The following is a 21,319-nucleotide window of genomic DNA, read 5'->3' on the forward strand; positions in this document are numbered from 1 at the left end:
CTTCGCAGGGCAGACCATCCTGTGACCCCTGTCAACACCCAGGTCCCCTAAATTCTCTGAGCCTCAGTTTATCTTAGAATGGCGGTGTGACAAGTCCTGCCAGCCTCACAGGGATCCTGTGATGTTCAGAGCCAAAGTGAGACAGCGTTCTTTACTTTCCGGGGGTTGTCTGGTACCCTGTGACTGTAAGGGTCCCTAAGAGGTGGGGTAGAAGGGCCTGGCCCCACACCGTGTCCCACAGGATGCCGGGCTCACCACTCGGACCTTTGCTGTGATGCCACCCACCGGGCGAGTGAAGTCACAGCAAACCCAGCTGTGAGCTGTGAGGCCCTCCCTCAGCAATCTGCTTGCTTATCATTCAGGACAGATTTGGGTCACCAAGTTGGTGATTAAATAAAGGGCCCACGTATTTTTCCCATTTAAAATAATCCATCATAAAGATACAGGATTTCTAATCACAGCTCCCGAGTTGACATAACCCAATGTTTTAGCCCCAGTAATGCTCCCTGCACCAGCCCATCTGTATGTATGGTCTTATTTCCAATCCATATGGACTTTTTGGAATACAGGATGCTGTCTTATTGCTTGAGAGGCCCTTCAGGGTTGGGGAGCTCAGGATGGGACCATTGGCTTAGACAAGTATTAACAAGGATTTATTATAAGCAGATGATAGCTGCTGATTCATTCAGAGCCTGTGCCGGGTGAGCCCATTTTTTTGGGAGGGTCTTTGGACCACAGAGGACAGACAGTCACATTCTGACACATAAAAGGCTCAGGAGCCGTGGGTGCTCATGGTACAGTTGACATCCATAGGCCAGGTCTGAGACAGGGACCACAGGAGACTGGCCCTTGTCACTGTCCATGTGACAGGAGATGACCTCTGCTGAGCGTATTCCTGCTTCCTCTCCCATGAGCCAGGTGGGGCCCCAGACACCCTTGGTGTGGAGATGAGCGAGGCCTGGGTGGTCTCTGTTCACAGGTGTCCCTTAGGTTGGTAACAGGAGAGCTGTGGTCTGGCAGGTGACCTTCAAAGTCTCTTTATTTTTCTTCGAACTTTAAACTTTTTATTTTGCGTTGGGGTATAACTGATTAACAATGTTCTAGTAGTTTTAGGTCGGAGAAGGTGATGGCACCCCACTCCAGTACTCTTGTCTGGAAAATCCCATGGATGGAGGAGCCTGGTAGGCTGCAGTCCATGGGGTCGCTAGGAGTCGGACACAACTGAGCGACTTCGCTTTCACTTTTCACTTTCATGCATTGGAGAAGGAAATGGCAACCCACTCCAGTGTTCTTGCCTGGAGAATCCCAAGGACGGGGGAGCCTGGTGGGCTGCCGTCTCTGGGGTCGCACAGAGTCGGACACGACTGAAGCGACTTAGCAGCAGCAGCAGCAGTAGTTTTTGGTGGACAGGGAAGGGACTCAGCCTTGCATATGTATGTATCCATTCTCTTCCAAACCCCCCTCCCATCCAGGCTGGCACAGAACACTGAGCAGAGTTCCCTGTGTTAGGCAGTAGGTCCTTGTTGGTTACGCATTTTGAATACAGCAGTGTGTACCTGTCCATCCCAAACTCCCTAACTATCTCTTCCCCCCTGACAACTGTAAGTTTGTTTTCTGCGAGTCTCTTTCTGTTTTGTAAGTAGGTTCATTTGTATCATTTCTTTTTAGATTCCACACATAAGCGATGTCATACAATATTTCTCCTTCTCTGTCTGACTTACTTCACTCAGTATGACACTCTCTAGGTCCATCCATTGTTGCTGCAAATGGCATGATTTCATTCTTTTTAACGGCCGAGTAATATTCCATTGCATATATGTACCTCTTCTTTATCCATTCCTCTGGTGATGGACATTTAGTTTGCTTTCACGTCCTGGTGATTGTAAATAGTGCTGCAGTGAACACTGGGGTGCATGTATCCTTTTGGATCATGTTTTTCTCCAGCTATATGCCCGGGAGTGGGTCAAAGTCTCTTTAAACACTAGTGTGACAGGCAGGACAAGTGTCCCCTTTGACAGATGAGGAAAGGGATCAGAGCCACCCAATGACTTCCTCAGAGTCACAGGGAAGGTTCACAGCCCTGCAGGAGCGGGAGCCTGGTCCCGGGGCCTCTGCTGGCCTGCCACGGTGCTCGCGCTGAGGCCTCCCCCCAATGTCTCCCCAGGATCAGGCAGCTAAGGACAAGGCCCTGCAGAGCATGGCTGCCATGTCGTCCGCCCAGATCATCTCCGCCGCAGCCTTCCACAGTAAAATGACCCTCACCCGGGGCCCAGGCTACCCAGCGGTCTCAGGGGTAAGTGGAGCTGCCTGCAGCCGGAGGCTGGACCACCCTGTCCTTCTCCCTCCTCCCCCTTCTGAGGAGACACGGCGCTGGCCACACCAGAGTCCTCACCTGAGTCTTCTCAGGGAAGGAGGGACCAAGGACCGAGGGCCGTGCAGGTGTTGGAACCGCCCTCTGGGGGCCTTGGCAGGGACATAGGCCGAAGCCACGCCATCAGATGGCCGGCCTGGGGGCTCTGCAGAGTTGGCCCGGTTTCCCGGTGGCGCTAGTGATAAAGAACCCGCCTGCCAGAGCAGGAGACATGAGATACCTGGGTCCGATCCCTGGGCGGGGAAGATCCCCTGGAGGAGGGCATGGCAGCCCACTCCAGTACTCTTGCCTGGAGAATCCCATGGACAGAGGAGCCTGGTGGGCTACAGTTCACAGTAAACAGTGGGATGTGACTGAAGCAGCTTAACATGCACACGTGCAGAAGAGGCAGCCTAGGCCCCAGGCTTTGCGGCAGCACTGGCCAGTGCCCAGTAACCCCCGCCCCCACTTGGCCTCATCCCCCCCCCCCCCTCAGGTGTCCCTCCCAGGTGGAGGCGGACATCCAAGAGCAAACTCCTCTTGAATGTGAACTTCTTGGCCTGAGAACGGGTCTCTCGGCCGCTCTAAGAACTGTCCAGAAAAGCCCCTCCTTCCCAGGGCTCTGTCCGTCCGTACCGGGTTTCTCCTGGCTGTCGGGACTAATGCACCACCCCAGGTCTGAGAACAAGGGGCAGTCTGGCCAGCCTCTCATCTAGCCGTTTTTCAGTGTGTCCAGAGGCCTCTAGTCCAGCAGGGCATTGAGTAGACAGGATGACAGGACTTGAGGTGTGCCCACGTGACTTTGGGGTGCTCAGATCTAAGCAGGATGCCTGACTCCAGGACTGTTGGGGGCCATGCTTGGCACCATCACAGAGGATTTGTCTCTGAGGGAGGGGACGGGAGGAGCCGTGTCTGTGAGCCTGGGGGCTTCTCCTGGGAGCCCCTCATTGCGGGGTGTTCCCGGGGCTGGGCTTCCTGGATGCATTCTCTGGGAGGCCATGCTGCCTGGATGGAGGCAGGGGTGTTAACACCCTCCCCAGCCCCCGGGCCCAGGCTCCAGCCTCCCTTCCAGCTCTAGGGCTCCTGCCACGACTGACTCCACAACGCCGGCCGTGCCCGCGGGGCTCTGCTGACCCTGTGCTTTTACCTCCTCAGTTTTGGCAAGGAGCTCTGCCGGGCCAAGCCGGAACGTCCCACGAGTGAGTATGGCCTCTGATTGCTCCCTGGGATGCACTTGAGCCGGTGAACCATTCTGTTGACCCCAGCCACAGGGTGGGTGGGCCACAGGGTGGAGTCAGCGTTTCCAGGTGGCTCTGTGCTTAAGGATGGCGCACCAAGGTTTTGCCAAAGCCCTGGTCTGTCCTGGGTGCGGCAGAGCCTGAGCTCAGGACCCAAGGGGAGGAGGCTGGCCTGGGTAGGAGGGAGGGAGTGATGGGTTTGCCTCACAGACATGCTGCTTCCATGGGCTGGCCAGAATCCTGGGGGAGCAGGAGGCCAGAGTCCCGACCCCCCAGGCTGCCTCACAGACAGCGCTGGGGCCTAACCGAGGCCCCATGGCTGCCCCGGGCTCACGCGTCTTCTCTCGTCTCCTGCAGTGTGAAACCTTTCTCCCAGCAAACCTACACTGTCCAGCCGTCACTGCCTCTGCCAGGTGGGTGGGCAGGGTCTGACTCCCTCCTGTGTCATGTCCTGTGGCTCCTGTCTCGGTCCCAGGCCCCGACAGCTGGGCACTCATGCCCCCTTCGACGCTGTCCTGGTGTGTGCTCAGACTGTGCACCCCAGTCCTCTCCAGAGCCAAGACCCCTGTATGCCCGGGGCTGCCCATCCTCCCCAGAGAGACTCAGGGTTGGCAGCGTGCAGACGGTTCAAGGGGCACGGTGGGTGCCCCGGGCAGCTGCCCCACCTGCATGCACATCCCGTCCAGCCTGGCGCTTGGGCTGGCCTCCCTCTGGGACACTGTAACCTTCTCCTTCAAGACAGGCTTCCCGCAGAGCCTGGCGTTCCAGCCTGGAGCCCCTGGTCAGCAGAGGGAAGGCTCCTGAGAGGGGGCAGACTGGGCGGCACCCTGGCTGCTCACGTGATCAGCTCTGTCCCTGCCTCTTTCTCAGGAGGGTCCCTCCACCTGCCCCTCTGCGGGGCAAGACAGGATCCTCGCCCTTAGCCACATTTCCTGGTTTGGGATTGGCTCCTGCCTACATTGTAGCCTGGCTTTCCTGCTCTGAGAGGAGCCCTGCCGCCTTCCTAGGTTCTTAACGGCCGCTTGGGGCCACCCCCACCCCCCTAATCTGTGCTCTCCCCTTTCCGCCCATTAGCTTCTCTCAAGCCCTCCTTGTTCCTGCCTGGGTCACTGCCGTGGCCTCTTGACCAGCTTCCCCATCTGCAGCCATATCCTTGCTCTTCCACCCCGTAACTCACCCATCATCTTTTTAAAGCATCTTTCTCATCGCGCTGCTTCCAGCTTAGAATCCATTAGAGGCTCCGCAGTGACTGACACTCTCCGTGCACCGGGCACCATCCCGGGCTGCTGTCTGTCCTCCGTGTGCTGGGCCACGTCCAGTGTGTCCCACCGGGCAGGACTCAGGAAGCTGCCCTTGGACAAATGAACGAGGGATTCAGCTCGCGCATCCAGTGTGTGAGCTGGTGTGTCCAGTGTGGTCCTCTGCCTGCTTCTCTGCCATCCCTTCTCTGTCTCCTCCCCGGGCTCCTGACCTACCTGCCTCGGCTGCCCCCCCGTCCTGTCTGTCACCAAGTCCTGCAGTCTTGCTCCCTCCCTGTCCCTCCTGTGTCCCCTCCTCTTCACTGCCCTCTTCTTTTCACCCCTTGAGAAGAGCCCATGAGGCCCGCATCTCTGGCCAGCCCTGCCCCTGCCCAGTCCTTCCTCCACGAGGAACAAGATGTGCAGAAATGCTCAGCCAGTCTCTCCTCGGCCCTGCTTAGAATCCTCTGTCACCCTTCTGAGCTCAGGCTGAAACCTGTACTCCTCACCCAGCAGCCAGGCCCCAACTCTCAAGCCTTGTTTCTGGCCCCCGCACAAAACTGCTGGACGGAGCCTCCCAGCCCACTGATCATCCGGCCGCCTCATGCCCTCTGCCTGGAGCCCATTCCCCTGTCTCTGCTGCTGCCTCCTGCTCTTGCCGCATCACTTCTTTGTATTGTTTTTATTATTAAGTTTATTTTTAATTGGTGTTAGTTTCTGCTGTACAACAATGTGAATCGACCAGAAGTATACATATATCCCCTGCTACTTGAGCCTCCCTCCCACCCCCGCTGCATAAGCTCTTTAAGCATCACCTGTGGAAAGCCTTTCTGACCACCTCCAAGGTGGACCAGGAGCCCCGCTGCAGTGCTCAGTCTGTGTTCATCACGTTCATTGCTTCACTTAATCACAAACCTGCATTCACGTCTGGGCCAGATGCTGGTCACAGGGGCTGGGCCGAGACTCGTGTCATTGTAGTCATTTGTCCACTTATCTCCCTGGCTGGACCTGAAGCCCCTTCAGAGCAAGAACCAAGCAGTGCCTGCCCTGGAAGTCCTGGGTCCAGCAGGCATTCCACTCGCCCCTGGCACCCAGCCACCCCCGTCCCCTTGCCCACCCCCCGCCACCTCCCAACCTGTCCCCGGCCAGCATCATCTCCCTTGAGAGCCATCCTGGGCCCAGAGGGGACTGAACTGTCAGGGCTTCAGGGCTGAGCTCCCTGCCAGGGCTGCCCCTGGACCACTGGCCAGTGCTTTGCCCCCACCCCCATGCCTGCTGGGAGGCACACAGCAGGTTCCAATGGGTCTGGGGGTCTGGGGGAGGCTGGAGTGGGGAGGCTGTGTGGGCCAGCTCCCATGTGCTGTCCACCGCATGCAGGGTTCGAGTCTCCGGCAGGACCTGCCCCGTCGCCGTCTGCGCCCCCCGCGCCTCCATGGCAGGGCCGCAGCGTGGCCAGCTCCAAGCTCTGGATGTTGGAGTTCTCTGCCTTCTTGGAGCGGCAGCAGGACCCCGATACGGTAGGTCCTAGCCTTCGCCAGCTGGATTTTCTCCCGCCCCATCCTCATTTCTGGAGGGTGCTGCTCCCCAGCCTCCTCCAGCTCCAATTTTACCTGCTCGGGCTTTCTCTCCCTGCCTTCTGCCCCACTCCACCTTGGGACTGAATTTAGGTTCCCTGCTCCTTCCCATCCTCTCCTGGTTCACCCATCCTCCCCCTGGCTTCTTTCTCACTGGACCTTGTGTCTCTCCCTCCCCTAAGTCCTCCCCTGGTCTCTGTGCCCCATCCTAGTCCCCAGTCCCTTCACGTCCTCCTTCCTCCCGTCTAGTCACCTCTCCCTCTGAAGACACTGGTCCCAGCCCCACCCCAGGCTGCACTGCACTGTCCCCTGTGGCTCCAAGGAGCCGCCCGTCTGCTCCACATCCTCGGGGACACCAGCAGGAACAGCAGCCCACCCCCACCTTGTCCCCTTCTGTGTCTCCATCCTGGGTGACCAGCGTCACCTGCAGAGTTCAGAGTAGCACCTGGCTGGGTGAGCCTGGGAAACTTCACTGATCATTTCAGTTTAACACTTTTTTTTCTTAAACGCTAAGATTTCTCAAGGTCTTTATTTTTTTAATTTATTTTAAATTGGAGGATAATTGCTTTACCATGTTGTGTTGGTTTCTGCCATACAACAATGTGGATCAGCCCATATGTACACATACATCCCCTCCCCTCCTGAGCCTCCCTCCTATACCCCCAACCCCGCCCCGCCCCCCTCCGCCCCCGCCCGCACTCCCAGTTTGACATTTAGAAGCTTATTTTTCAGATGAGGAACTTGTTAGTCAGACAAACCCTTCCTTGGAAGCCCAGCATGTATTGTGAAAGAAGTGGACTTTCTTGGATTGCAGCAAGGGATTCCCAGCACCCCCACCATCACTCCAAGCGGGGGAAACACCCTTTTTCTGGTTCAGTGGTCTTCCATCACAGATGAGATTGAGGGGGTCCGAAGATAGAAATGACTCGCCTAAGGATGTTCAGTGACCGAGTCACGACTGAGAATAGTGCAAACAGCGACCAACACATGCCAAGCACCTGTGGGGGGCCGCCCTGCCCCACGTGTGGGATGCCTGTTTACTCTGCTTTGCACTCAGCCCTTCTTCCTGCTCCGTGTTACCAGTGGGGAACCTGAGGCCCTGCCGTGGCATCCCTGCTCTGGGACCCTGGCCGTGCTCGGAGCCCCAGGGCTGGTCCATCCACCCCTCGGCCCCTCAGACCAGCTCTTCTGTGCCCACAGTACAACAAACACCTGTTCGTGCACATTGGCCAGTCGAGCCCCAGCTACAGCGACCCCTACCTCGAAGCCGTGGACATCCACCAGATCTACGACAAGTTCCCCGAGAAGAAGGGCGGCCTCAAGGAGCTCTTTGAACGTGGACCCTCCAATGCCTTTTTCCTCGTGAAGTTCTGGGTAAGTCTCTGGTGGCCTCTTCCTTCCTGCCCCAGCTCGACGATGACCATCACTTGGCCCTTGGCTCAACTGCCTCGAGGGAAAAGCCTGACCAGGGAGGCCTGGCTGGCAGGAGGCACTGATGGGAACCCTGCCCTGGTCAGGGGAGATAGCAGCGTGGGGGCCCTTCTCACCAGCACCTGCCTTCTTCCAGTTGGAGATAATAGCCTGTGTTCTTCTAGCCACCCTCAGATGAGAACCACCCTAGACCCCCATTTCACAGATGGGGAAACTGAGGCATGGAGTCAACAAGGGCCTGGCTGGGAGACCCCCAGCCCCGGCGAGCCTGGCTCCTGCAGTCCCTCTTGTGATGGGTGTGCTGGGGAAGATCAGGGCCGTCAGGAGAAGGTCACCCTGATTGTGTTACTTTAATTAGCATGTTTCTTCTTCACCAGGCTTCCCAGGTGGCACTAATGGTAAAGAACCCGCCTGCCAAGGCAGGAGACGTAAGAGATACGGGTTCAGTCCCTGGGTCGGTAAGATCCCCTGGAGGAGGCAATGGCACCCCACTCCGGTACTCTTGCCTGGAGAATCCCATGGACGGAGGAGCCTGGGCGGCTACAGTCCATGCAGTCGCAAAGAGTCGGAAACGACTGAGCGACTGAGCATGCATCCTCGCCACCCTACCGAAGGGAGGTACAGTTGACAGCCTTGGTCCCTAGAGGGGAAACTGGGGCACAGAGAGGTGAAATGACCTGCCAGGGCCACCCAGTTCGTAGTGGCAGCCCAGAGTGCAGACCCAGCTCTGGGAGTGTGCTTGTAGCCATCACCCTACATTTCCTGCTTTGCCAGGTGCCTTGTGCCTCCTGCAGGGCCCTGGTGCTTCCCCTGTCCTGGTGGAGGAGGCTGTGAATTGCCTAAAAAGGGACCCCAGCCCCTAAGCGGGGGCAGGAAGAGAGCAGACTTAGATGTGCATTCAGAGTCATTTTCTAGAGCCCAGACTTCGCTTCCAGGAGATGGTCGGGGGCATCCTGCCTGGAGATCAGAGCTGGCAGGACTAGGGGTGGAGCCAGAGCATCCTCCCCAGTCTGGTCTGTGGCCCTGGTCCTCTCCTTCCTTCTGACTCTGGGGGGCTGGGGGCGGGGTGATGAGAGAAGAGGGGGTTGGGGCGGAGGTGCCAGGAAGCGTGAACAGGCAAGTTCCATGCTGGCCTCTGCCCCATCTGCAGGCTGCACACAGAGCCTGTACTGTATGGACCCGACAGGAGCTTGCGTTCTCAGCACCCGGGTGCGGTCACCACACAGGACTGGGGGCGGGCTACCAGTAAGTCCTCCAGCACGTAAGGAGAGCCAGGCGGGCAGCGGAGAGCCTGGCTGGAGAGTTGCGTTCCCGGGAGTCTTGGCTCCGCTGGACCCTGTTTCTCCACCTGCAGAATCAGCGCTTGGTTCTTGGGGGCATGTGAGAGGCTGTGTGTCTGAGGACCCTGGCGTGTGCGGTCAGCTGACGGTGAAGGGGGCTGTGTGCCTGCTTCCTGTCCCCAACCTGAGCCCTGATGGCCAGAGGCTTGGGCAGGGTGAGGGTGGGTGAAATCGGAGCTGGGGATGGGGCAGCAGTCTGGGGAGGTGGGGTGGGGGGTCATGTTGGTGGCCGGGACACCTCAGCCCTCATTTGGATCCTCTCCTCCTGTGTGGGGAAGGCAGAGGCTCCAGGGAAGGTCAGACCTGTGATGTAGGGAAGGCAGTTCTCCTGTTTGCTAACCATGGGTCTTGGGGTCCTCCCGGGCAGCCCCAGACCCCAGTCATTCAAAACCCTCTCCTCCTGCGCCCTGGCATGGAGTTGGTGCCAGATTGGCCACACATTTAGGCAGGGACACAGCTGGGCAAGGACATGGTGAGCCCCCTCCCCGCCCGCAGCCTCCTTTTTCCTGCCTGGTGGTTTTCTCATGCGGCCCCAGGCCCTGGGCATGCAGGCTACGGGGTGGGTTAGAGGGTGATTGGAGTGGGAGGAGGGAGGACTCTGATGTCCCCAGCTCGGCCTCCCGGCTCCTTCTGCCGAGTTACTGCCCTCACTGGTGGGAGTAGGGAGTGAATGGTTGGCTTGCGTCCGCCGGGGCTCGTCGGTTCCAGCTGGCAGGGGCATTGGTGCAGGATGGGTTGGGGGGGTCAGGCTGGGCCCGGTGCATGTGAGATGCAGGGGCTGAGAGGCCAGCGCCCCGCCCTCCTTCCCCAGGACCTGTGAGATCAGCAGAGTCCTCCTCTGTCCGTCGGTGGAGGGAGAGGGGCCTCCTGGACACTGATGGCTGTTAACTCCAGATTGAAAAGTCTGGGCTGAGCTGGCAGGGAGGACAGGGCCCCTGCCCCTCCTCTGTCGCAGGGCCCTGTCTCCTGGGCACATACCAGCGCGTGACAATGAATCTGAGCCCCTGGCCCCCTTGCCCGGCTGTCTCGGCTCATCTGTCAGTCACCCGATCCCCCACACCTGTTCCGGGCACAGCCTGTGAGCTGCCCACCGTGCCGCAGCTATGAATAGGGTGGAGGAGGGGAGTGAGGGGCGCGAGGGGTGGGGGGTGGGGCGCCTCTTAGGGTAATGGGGGCAGCTCTACTCTCATGCTGGGAAGGTGGAGACGCCAAGCTTGTGTGGGTGCAGTGCTCAGAGTGGGGGTACATGGTGGGCAGAAAATCCTGCGGTGGGGCTGTTGAGGGAGTGGGATCGTAGTTAGGATGTCACGGGATATACTGTGTGGCTATCGCTGGCTGAGGTCCCCAGGGGTAGATTCTGGGGCGGACTCTGGACCTTCGCTTGTGGGACTTTTCTTTTTGCATGCTAGTTTTTTGCATTTTAGTTCCCCAACCAGGGATCGAACCCAGGACCTGTGCAGTGGAAGCACAGAGTCCTAACCCCTGGACCGCCAGGGAAGTCCCGGTGGAATTGCATCTCTGCTTCATCTCCTTCTCTCTCTCTCAGCTGCCAGCTCACCTGTTCTTGCTGCTCCCCCCACCCCCCAAGTCACACACACACACTCCTTGAGGGCAGAGACTATGTCGCAGCCTCTCCCCTTCCACCCTGACTGTTCTGGGCCGGGCAGGATGCATGGGTGTCTATGGGCTGGGTTGGGGCTGCGGTTCTGAGGATTGGCAGGTGCAGGAAGCTTAGGTGCCCTCCTTGTGACTACAGGACCGCTCCTCGCCCAGAGCCACTGTAAGGGGGCAGGCTCAGACAGTCACATGCCACACTCTGTTGAAGGCACACACCCTGCGCCTGGCCGAGCCCTGGGAGAGCTTGGTTCCTGCCTCCAGGGTCTTCACCTTCTGGAAGGGGCAAGGCCAGGCCCTGCCAACCTAGTGGTGTTCCCGTTTTAAAGGGGTTCTGCACGAGGGTGCCAAGACGTTTCAGAGCAGTTAGAGGAGGGGCCGAGCGGAAGGGGACTGGTGTTGGGGAGACTGATCTGGAGGCAGAATTGAGATGCAAAAGTCTAGGGTGGCTGGGCTCACAGGGCCACAGAGATGGCAAGGGGCCGGCCCCCCAGAGCCATTGCTGAAAGGCACCGGCAGGGTCTCCTTGCGCTGAAGGCCAATGTGAGGTCCCATCTGCTGGGCGGTTGGTACCTGGTGGGCAGCAGGGGCCAGGCTCTTTCCACTGTTTCTGTCACACAGCCTGACTTTACCCCAGGCCTGCGTGTGAACGGACGGGGAAGCTTTCTGAGGCCCTACATCCATGTTCTTTCTGAGCACTGCCCCCTCAATGGGGTGCTGGCCCTGGGACCTGGGCCGTAACCTCCAACAAGACCTTCTGAGTCACCACCCGGCCCTCGCCCTTGTCTCCCTCCAGGCAGACCTCAACACCAACATGGAGGACGAGGGCAGCTCCTTCTATGGGGTGTCCAGCCAGTACGAGAGCCCCGAGAACATGATCATCACCTGCTCCACCAAGGTGTGCTCCTTCGGCAAGCAGGTGGTGGAGAAAGTGGAGGTAGGCACACCGCCCACCTGGGCTCCGGCCCCTCACGCACACGCACACACATCCCCCACCCCAGCTTGGGCTTCTCACCTCTTCCCCCAGATTTGTCTGAGTTAAGGCAGTCTCACCCTCACCTCATCCTTATCACTGACAACCTACCTCACGCCCAGCACAAGCCGGGGGAGCGGTGGGAGGCCAGGCCCCCCCATCCTGGTGGTTCTCACCGGCTGTACATCAGGTCTTGGGGGGCCAACACCCTGGCACTGAGATCCCCACAGTGTTTAACCCAGACCTCTCCCACCTGTGGGTGGTGCCTGGGCAAGTCGCAGTCTCTGAAAAGCTCTTCGAGTTATTTCCAGTGAAGTTTTAGTTTGAGATAATTGTGATCCACATGCAACTGTAATCCCTTTGCTAGCCCCCCTGACGGGGGGCTACGAGTGGACGGAGCATTAACACCCTGAAGCTGACTCTGATATAGCCCACACGCTCAACTGTGTGCCTGTGTGTGCACAGATGTGTAGTTGCACACACGTGGCCACAAAGTCCCTGTGACCCTGCCCCTGTGTGCGGCCAGAACCGAGCTGTCACTCTGTCCCTGCCTCCCATCTTTAAGCTCCTCCCTTGGATACCCGGTGGGTGTCTGGGTCCCTGGGGGAGGCGGAGGTCTGTCTCCAGGGACCCCGGGGCTCAGCCCCACCTTCCCTACTTAAGGCCTAGTGGGTCGTGGACCTTCCTCAGGGAGCTGTCGGGTTGGAGGTGGGCAGCGGCCCTCTAAGCCGTGCTGTCCCCGGCCCTGCAGACCGAGTATGCACGCTACGAGAATGGCCACTACTCCTACCGCATCCACCGCTCCCCACTCTGTGAGTACATGATCAACTTCATCCACAAGCTGAAGCACCTGCCTGAGAAGTACATGATGAACAGTGTGCTGGAGAACTTCACCATCCTGCAGGTGTGTGTGTGCGGGTGTGTGTGCAGGTGGGGGCAGATGTGTGTGTGCAGGTGTGGGGAGAAGGTGTGTGTGTACAGATGTGGGAAGGCAGGTGTGTGTTGGGGAACAGGTGTGAAGGCAGGTGTGTTTATGGGGACAGATGAGTGTGCAGGTGTGAATACAGGTGTGGGGGGGATGTGTGTGGTGTGTGCAGGTATGGGGGCAGGTGTGAGGGGAAGGTGGGTGGTGTGTGCAGGTGTTGGGGAGACAGGTGTGTGTGTGTGGGAGCACGTGGAAAGGCAGGTGTATGTTGGGGACAGATGTGTGTGCAGGTGTGAATACAGGTGTGGGGGGACTGTATGGTGTGTGCAGGTGTGAAGGCAGGAGTGGGGGGAAGGTGGGTGGTATGCACAGGTGTGAAGGCAGGTGTAGGGGGAAGGTGGGTGGTGTGTGCAGGTGTGGGGGGACAGGTGTGTGTGTGGGAGCAGGTGGAAAGGCAGGTGTGTGGGGGGGGACAGGTGTGAAGGCAGGTGTGAAGACAGGTGTGGGAAACAGATGTGTGTGTGTGTGTGTGCCGATGTGGGAAGGCAGGTGTGTGTGTGTAGGGACAGGTGTGTGATGTGTGTGTGTGTGCAGGTGTGAAGGCAGATGTTGGGGGAAGGTGTGGGGGGAAGGTGTGTGGTAGGGGCAGGAGTGGGCAGTGGGTGGAGCGGATGGCACGCTGTCCCCTGAGGCCCTCCCTTTCCCCCCCCTGCAGGTGGTCACCAACAGAGACACCCAGGAGACCCTGCTGTGCGTTGCGTACGTCTTCGAGGTGTCAGCAAGCGAGCACGGGGCTCAGCACCACATCTACCGGCTGGTGAAGGAGTAGAGACCAGGGACAGGGAGGGGGTGACGTCACGTGTGCAGGGACGAGGGGAGGGGCCCCACAGGGGCAGCCCCCGAAGCACCGAGAGTTGAGGTGGTGACTCTTCTACCTAGGAGCAAACTCTGCCTGAACCCGCAATTGCCCAAGCCCAATAAACCCCAGCTCTGTGCGTCTCCAGAGGCCCCGTCTGGCTGCGCGAGCCCCGGGAGGGCTGAGGGAGAAGGGGCCGGACGCTGCCCCGGGCGCGGCTGTGAAGCCAGGGCTCCATGGACTCTGCCAGGATGGTCGCCAGCTGCCAACGCTCAAGATGGCATGTCCCCGAGCTGCCCTGGAGGCCCTGCCCCCGGCTCCAGCCACAGTGGGAGGCCTGGGGACGGGCGCGGGTCCCCGGCCTGTGTGTCCTGTGCAGGCACCTCGGCCACGGGGAGCAATGTGTCTGTCCCCCTTCCCCCACCGCCTCTGCTGCTGCTCCCCCTGAACAGCTGATGGGGAGGCCAGCCCAGCTTGGGGGTAGGTTTCAGGTGTGGAAGTTAGACAGGGGCAATCAGAGCTCTTTAGCACCAGTGGACGTGAAGTCTCTGGCCACGCCAGCTGCCCCAGGGGTGGGTTCCAGGTCAGGGTAGCCCAAGACAGAGAGGGTAGGAGTGCTGGGGCCAGCTTCTGAGTGTGGGTGGGGGCCCTGGGGTCCCTCGGGGTCCTCTTTGGTGGTGAAGGCCAAGCCGTTGGTCCGAGGTCCGCGCTGTTCTGGTGGTCTCTGAGACCATGCACTTGGTATGCCTTGCCATTTCACAGCAAACGCCTCTCAGTCAAGAAGCCTGCTGGGCGGTGACCACCTTGGAGCAGCTGGGCCAACCACCCCCTCCCCGGACGGAAGTTTCTGTGCCCCCTGGGGATGGAGGAGTGGGGGAGTGGAGCCCACCCTGGGCCTGGAGGGGACCCCTCAGCTGAGAGAATTTCCCTGGTCTGTTCCTCCTGGCAACTGGCCTCAGTCCTAGGGCTCCCCACTGCCTGCCCTGTCTCAGCGTGTGTGTCCTTTCCTCCCTGTAGAGGGGGACAGCCTTAGTGAGGACATGTCTATATAGGGCCTGATGCAAGGTTCACTAAAGAGATAAAAAGTTGCTACCATTCTCCTCCTGGCCCTTGGGATGCCGGGAACCGGCTCTTTGCTGCCATCTAGTGGCTATTTGCTGTCATCTTCCCTAATAGGGAACCACACTTCCAGGAGCCTGGAGCCCAAGGGGAGCAAGAGTCACCTGCAGGAGTTCTGTATGCTGATCTCTCAGGGACATGTGTGGGGATATGAAGTGAATAAGATGGTGTTGAGGAGGTGTTGTGTGGTTAGGAGCCAGGGCTCTGGAGTCAGCGGCTAGGATTGGAATCCTGGTGCTCAGCTTCGGACTAGTGTGGCCTTGGGGAGGTTACCTAATTTCACTGTGCCTCAGTTTCCCCATCTGTACAATGGGTATAACAATAGTACCTACCTCGTATATGTAGAGTGCCTAGCGTGGTGCCAAGCACACGAGTGTGTGCCGTGAGTATGCATTATTATTCATAGCACTGACTCCTTGCAGTCTGAGGAGTCAGCTTGGGAAACTCTTAAGTGGGGGTGGGCTGGTCCTCAGAGCAACTGGAATTCAGAGGTGGGAGGGGGTGGGGCGTGGAAGGTTCAGGGAAGAGGCGGAAATTGAGAGGGGCTGCTTCTTGAAAGAGAGGCATTGCCTAGATAAGCAGCCTGAAGAGGCAGTCTGCTGGCAGCTCTGGACAGGGCAGGCGGACCAACCCTCCAGGTTCCTTCTGGACAGCTGCTAGACCCTGGGCTAAGTCGTGTCTCCCTCCTGGGTGCCGGGGCCCAGCTCTCATCTATAGACGATGTGATGTGGAGGGAGGCGAGGGGTCCCTGAGTCCCTGAGAATCGTCTACTGTCTTTCTGTGGTTTGGGTCTGGGGAGGCTGCCCACCCCTGCTCACCGTCACGGCCTTTGCCCTCCCACCTCCCCACCCTTGTTCCCAGAGCTGTCAGGATAAAGGGAGCCTGTGACCTCTGCGCCCCCACAGGACTGAACCTTCGGACAAACACTTGTGTGTGAGCAGCCTTGGGCCCTGGGACGGACGCACAAACTGCGTCCATCGTTTTGTGTCCTGGGTCTAGGGAGTCCATGTAGATGTTGGGGCCAGGGGCTGGCTGCGAGTGTTCCCTTCTCTTTAGGACCTGGTCTCAGCAGCCTAACGGACAGTCACCTACTTAGAGCTGGAAAGTCCAGACCGTTCCACCACTGAGAACACAGATCTAGGTGCCTCTCCCTGAGGCACAGTGCAGACCATGACCCGCGGGGCCAACAAATGGGAGATCCCACCTGGCCTGCTTCTCCTGCACCGCCATCTCACACACATCCCCTCCTAGCCTCTCTCTGCCTTTAGTCTTGGCACCTCATGTCCCCTGGCCAGCAGGCCCCCGGAGAACTGTCACTCATTCTTGCATGGAGTGACACTCCCAGCATGGAGCCACTTCTCCTGCAGAAGGGATGCCGGCTCCTGCCTGGCGGGGCAAAAGCATTCCACTCACAACCCATCAGGGCACCTGTCACCCGTCCCTGGGCATCGGGGCTGAGACATCTCTTCCATTCTCACCCGGGGGTGCTGTGCTCTCCCCATTTTAAAGATGAGGGAGGGGCATCCAGAGAGGCCAGCTAACTTGCTTGGAGTGTTCTGGAATCTGAATGCATGTATTCACCAGCCTAACACGTGTTTATTTAACTTCCGGTTAGTGCCAGGCACAGGGATGTACCGACGGCTGAGACAGATGGGGTCTCTGGGAAGCTTATGTCCTACTGAGGAGGGAAGACAACCCGAGTGGGTAAAGGGTGGGCAGAGTGACGGGGGACCACCAGGAGATGAGAGAGGACCTGGGGCCTGGGGAGGGTGGCGTGTGCCTGGGGACAGCGGGGAGGCCATGTCAGGAACCGAGAGAGGGAGCTGCAGGTCCAGATGTGGCCCAGCTCCTGGCCCCCAAGGTCAGGAAGGGCTTGGATTTTCCTCTGTATGGTGGGAGGTCCTGGAAGGATCTTGAGTGAGGGAGTAATACTGTCGAGTCTGGTTTCTGGGAAACGACACCAGGCGGCTGCGGCCCACAGGGCAGTGTCATTGTGTCCGAGTCTGTCTTACCCTTGGACGCAGCATCAGGGGCAAGGGAGCCACTGCAGGACAGAGGTGTCCTGCTCTGTCACCTACAATCCAAACCCCACATCTGGGGCACGGCAGGCGCCTGGTGAACATTCCCAGGTGTGTGATCTGTGCCTTTGGGGCTGTGAGTGAGGGTCCTGGAGTCTGTGCGATCCTTAGGGATAGGACCCTCCTGATGGCACTAGGAGCCAAGAGGTGGGGACGTGGAAACCGGACGGTGCCTGACCCATGGTATCTGGTGAGTAGGCAGGGCCCCGACAGTCATCAGGGACTTTCCATTGAGTGGGGGTGCTCTTCCTAACGGGGGGAGCCCCATGCAGCAGGAGTTGAGGGGCATGCAGACTGGATCCAACGGGTGAGGAGCGTGGGGCCAGGGCACCTGCTCCCCTCCCACCCAGCCAGGGGCGGCGCGGCCCTTACTGGCAGGGGTGGTGACCACAGGGAGCCCCAAACCCTGCAGGGACAGGGCCACCTGTGCACATGTGGGCCACATCTGCCCGGAGGAGGGGCAGAGCTGGAGCTGGGTTGTGGCCCATTTTACCTGGTTATCCCGGGGGTCACTGCGTTTGACCCCTTCTGACATTACTGTTGTGTCAGCCAAGAAAGGAAGCAAGAAGGTGAATCTGGAGCAGTTGTTCTGAGGATGGAAACCCAGAGCCAGGTTGCTGGGCGCTGAGTCGGTTTCTTACCAGTTGTATGGCCTGGGGCAAGTGACTTAGCTCCGGGAACCTTTGTGACCTCGTCCGTGAAACGGGAATGAAGTGGGCTGGTTGTGGGCTGCTGTGGGGAGGAGGGTGAGCACACGTGTGAGGGGGCAGCCCCACACCCAGCTCACGGGGCACACGACGGGGTGCGATGCATGAAGAGGTTGGTCCTGACTCTGCCCCTGCCACCTCGGCCACACACACTTACACGTTCACACTCGCAGCACACACACAGGCACACACATTGCATACACACCATGCACACAATGCAGCACACACAACTACACACTTAGACACACATACCTACACGCTCATTCATGTAGTTACCACATACACACATGCACGTACCACACTCCACACACACTCACACTGTATACACACTCATACACACATATACAGTACACACCTCACACATTATATGCACACACTTACACAGACATGCGCACCATCACAAACATACTGCATGTACCACACACCTACACACACACACTGTATACACACTCATACACACACATGCAGTACACACCTACACACATTATATGCACACTCACACATAGACATGCGCACCATCACAAACATACCGCACGTACCACACACCTACACACACACTCACACTGTATACACACCCATACACACACATGCAGTACACACCTACACACATTATACGCACACACTCACACATAGACATATGCACCATCACAAACATACCGCATGTACCACACACCTACACACACACTCACACTGTATATACATACACACACATATAGCACACAGCTACACACACTGTATGCACACACTTACACATAGACACACACACCTACACACAGTCATATACTCATCACACACACATGCATGTACCACACACCTACACACATACACTCAACATTCATCATATAGACACACATACTTACACTACACGCACACACGTATGGACACGTAGGTGCCAGCACACGCACACACGTTTTTAGAGAAACAAAAGCTCTGCTCTGACGTCCTTGCAAAGGCAGAGAGAAGGGACTTCCCTGGTGGTCCAGTGGTTCAGACTCTGGGTTAATGATATAGGGGGCATGGATTCGAATGCTGGTTGATCCCACATGCTGCGGTATGGCCAAAAAAAAGGCAGAGAGGAGGCCTCGGGGCGCCTGGTTCAGCAAGGAGGCCACCGTTTTAGACTCTCCTCCTCACTCTGTGGGCGGGTGGTGCGGTGGTGAGATGGGGTGGGGGGGGGGGTTGGAAACAGGGAGCAGGTGTTCTTCATTGGGAAAATAACTCTGGAAAGGGAGCGCCGAGCTGCTCCGATTGAGAAGCTGTCCGGAAGTGGGTTTTGCTTCACTTCCCGCGACAGGACGGGCGAGTGGGCCTGTGCCTCCGAGGAGGGCGGGAGGCCGGTGGGAGGAAATGGTGCCGGGTTCATGGGTGTCTGATATTCAATGTCAAGTGTTTGTATTCTGCTCTGTGAACCCCCTTTGTCTCCAAACCTCAGTAAAGTCTGCTCCACACACAAAGGCGTCTGCGCGGTGCTTTCTTTGTATGGAAACGAAGGAGTCCCTGTGGACTGAACACAAGGCAGCAGGTCCAGCTGGCCGGCCGTCAGGGAGGACGAGCCTTGGCCACCACCCGGGCCAGTCAACCTCCCCTCCTCCTTCGAGACCCTGGGCTCTGTGTGCACCGTGGTTCTAGACACAGAGCGTTAGGTACTCAGTAAACAGCAAATGGACTTAACACCCCCTGCATTCAAAGAGTGGTCAAAGCCGGAGGTTCAGGCCGGGCATCCTTATGGATGCCATCCCTAAGTTGGCCTTCTGGGAACGTGACGTTAGCCTTGACCCGGGAGTGAGCAGGCCCACGGGGCTGGCTCTCCAAAATCAGAACTGCAGGTTATAGTGGACTGAGGGGCCCAGACACACTTCAGTTCACCCTGAGCTGCACCTTCCCTGGGACCCGGGACCCAGGTGTCACCCCCACCCCTCCCAGGGGCCCTTCCTCCCTGGGGAGCCAGGTCACTGGTGGCGGGTGTGTCAGGGGGGTGTCTCAGAACACAGTTTGGCCATTTCCTGTCCACCGCCTGCCTTTGTAGAGCCTGGCAGCTAAGAAAGGTTTTTATTTTTTATTATTAAACCTTTTTTTTATTGTAGTAAAAGTCACATAATATAAAACACACTATTTTAACCATATTTAACTGTACAGTTTGGTGACACTAAGTACAGTTTTTATGTTTTTAAATGGCTAAAAAGAAATCCAAAGGACACTAGCACATGACCTGTAACAATGGTCTGCACTTCAAGTCCCAGGGTTGGTAAATTGGGCGTCATTGGACTGGGCTCTGGTGGCTTGGCTCACAGTGGCCCTTTCCAGGAACTGCTCCCAACTCCTGAGTCAGAGAGTGACCAAGGGCCTCCCTCAGAGCAGGGGCCAACGACGGCCTGTCCACGGTGACAGCAAGAGCGGCCACATGACGACCTGGGAAGTGAGACCCACTGGGAGGGCGCTGAGGTGGGAAGACGGGCAAGTGGCATGGGTGCAGCTGGGGTGACATGCTGCCCCTGTTTCAGGGGGCCACATCATCACTGGTTGACCTGAGTGAGGGTAGCAATCGTTTCAGGGGTGTGGGTCCCATCCCAACCTGACCTGTTTCCTCCGGATCTGTTTTAGACTTTGCTGTTTGCACTGGAGCTTTAGCTCAGACTCCCAGTCATCCTTGATCATCCACCCAGTCATCTGTTGGCCGTCCACCTCTGCTTAAGAGGGTCCCGGATGCCCGTGGGAGACTCTGAGCAGGTGGGCAGCTATGAGCGGGGGATTGGCTTGTCTGTGACCATCCGGTGGGGTTCTTGTGTTAGGGTGCAGACTGCTTTAGGGCATTGCTTCCTGGCCTTGTCTGGTTCCGTGGAAAGGGCTCCCCCAATTTCCTAACATGGAGAACCGTCAAGCCGCCAGCTTCTTGTGAACCAAGTGGGAGAAAAGTGCCCCAGTGTTGCCCACGGATCCCCTGTTCTGCACAAGCCTCTCGTGCTCACTTGGACCTGGTGTCCCCCAGCCCATGGGGAAAGAGCTCAGACTTCTGCCGGAGCTGGGAGGGGGAGCTGCAAGGAGTCAGGAGTGGCTCTGGGGCATTGATCTCTTCCTGAACTGACTTGGAGCAGCCTCCCACCCCCAGCCGCCACCTCCACCTCCGCTTACAGAGACCCCCAAAGCTGTTGGCTCTTGACTCTTGGCAAGTTGGGTCGGTGGTAGAAACCATGCTTCTTTCTGGCTTCCTCTGGGTTAGGGTTCTGCTCTCTTGGTCTGCTAAGTCAGCCACCACCCATTCTGTTTTCCAGCTCCTGAACTTCTTCCCCATCTTCCTGATCTTGTTGAGATTTATATCTTAAAAAAAAAAAAAAAGATTTATATCCTCAAGGATTTATATCTTAAAAAAAAAAATCCCTATGCAGTCATCTTAGAAGGATTTCAAGAGAAAACAAAGATGGATTTGTGGAATCTGCCACCTTTGTGCTGAGTCACTTATTTGAAATGTCAGTCTGGCTGTCAGGTGAGGATAGATAAGTGGAGGGCAGGGGTGGGGGGCAGCAGGGAGACCCCCATTAGGAGGTGGCTGCAGAGTTGAGGGGAGTGACAGTGCTCTGGATGCAGGTTAGTGGAGGAGAGGAAAGAAAGCCAATGACCTTGAGATGTGTTTGAAGACCGTCACTTTGATTTCCTGAGGCCTGGGTCCAGGGCGGGCAGGAAAGTGAGGAAGCAAGGTTAACTCCAAGATTCCTGGCTCAAGTCACATACTTACAGTGATGGGAGAGACTCGAGGAGGAGCAAATATGCGGGTGGAGATCGGAGCTGAGCTGAGATCCCTGTTAGACCTCCCAGTGGAGGCGTCCATAGCAGCTGCCCTTGCGATTCTGGAATGAAGGGGAGCGGTCAGGGCTCGGTCTA

General features: G+C 57.9%; 1 protein-coding gene across 1 annotated transcript in view; it reads left to right on the forward strand.

Moving 5' to 3' along the window:
* Window positions 1–13,686, forward strand: part of TEAD4 (TEA domain transcription factor 4) — a 63,099-nt gene extending 49,413 nt beyond the window's left edge. Inside the window, exons 4-11 of the mRNA XM_044940972.2 lie at window positions 2,165–2,293; window positions 3,506–3,549; window positions 3,946–4,001; window positions 6,204–6,343; window positions 7,601–7,774; window positions 11,582–11,722; window positions 12,510–12,662; window positions 13,399–13,686. Of these exons, the coding sequence (XP_044796907.1) occupies window positions 2,198–2,293; window positions 3,506–3,549; window positions 3,946–4,001; window positions 6,204–6,343; window positions 7,601–7,774; window positions 11,582–11,722; window positions 12,510–12,662; window positions 13,399–13,512 (918 nt within the window). The 5' untranslated portion in view covers window positions 2,165–2,197 and the 3' untranslated portion in view covers window positions 13,513–13,686. The remainder of the gene's footprint in view (window positions 1–2,164; window positions 2,294–3,505; window positions 3,550–3,945; window positions 4,002–6,203; window positions 6,344–7,600; window positions 7,775–11,581; window positions 11,723–12,509; window positions 12,663–13,398) is intronic.
* The last annotated feature ends 7,633 nt before the right edge of the window (window positions 13,687–21,319 follow it).

This window comes from Bubalus bubalis, chromosome 4 (genome assembly GCF_019923935.1).
Source record: "Bubalus bubalis isolate 160015118507 breed Murrah chromosome 4, NDDB_SH_1, whole genome shotgun sequence".
Lineage (NCBI taxonomy): Eukaryota > Metazoa > Chordata > Mammalia > Artiodactyla > Bovidae > Bubalus > Bubalus bubalis.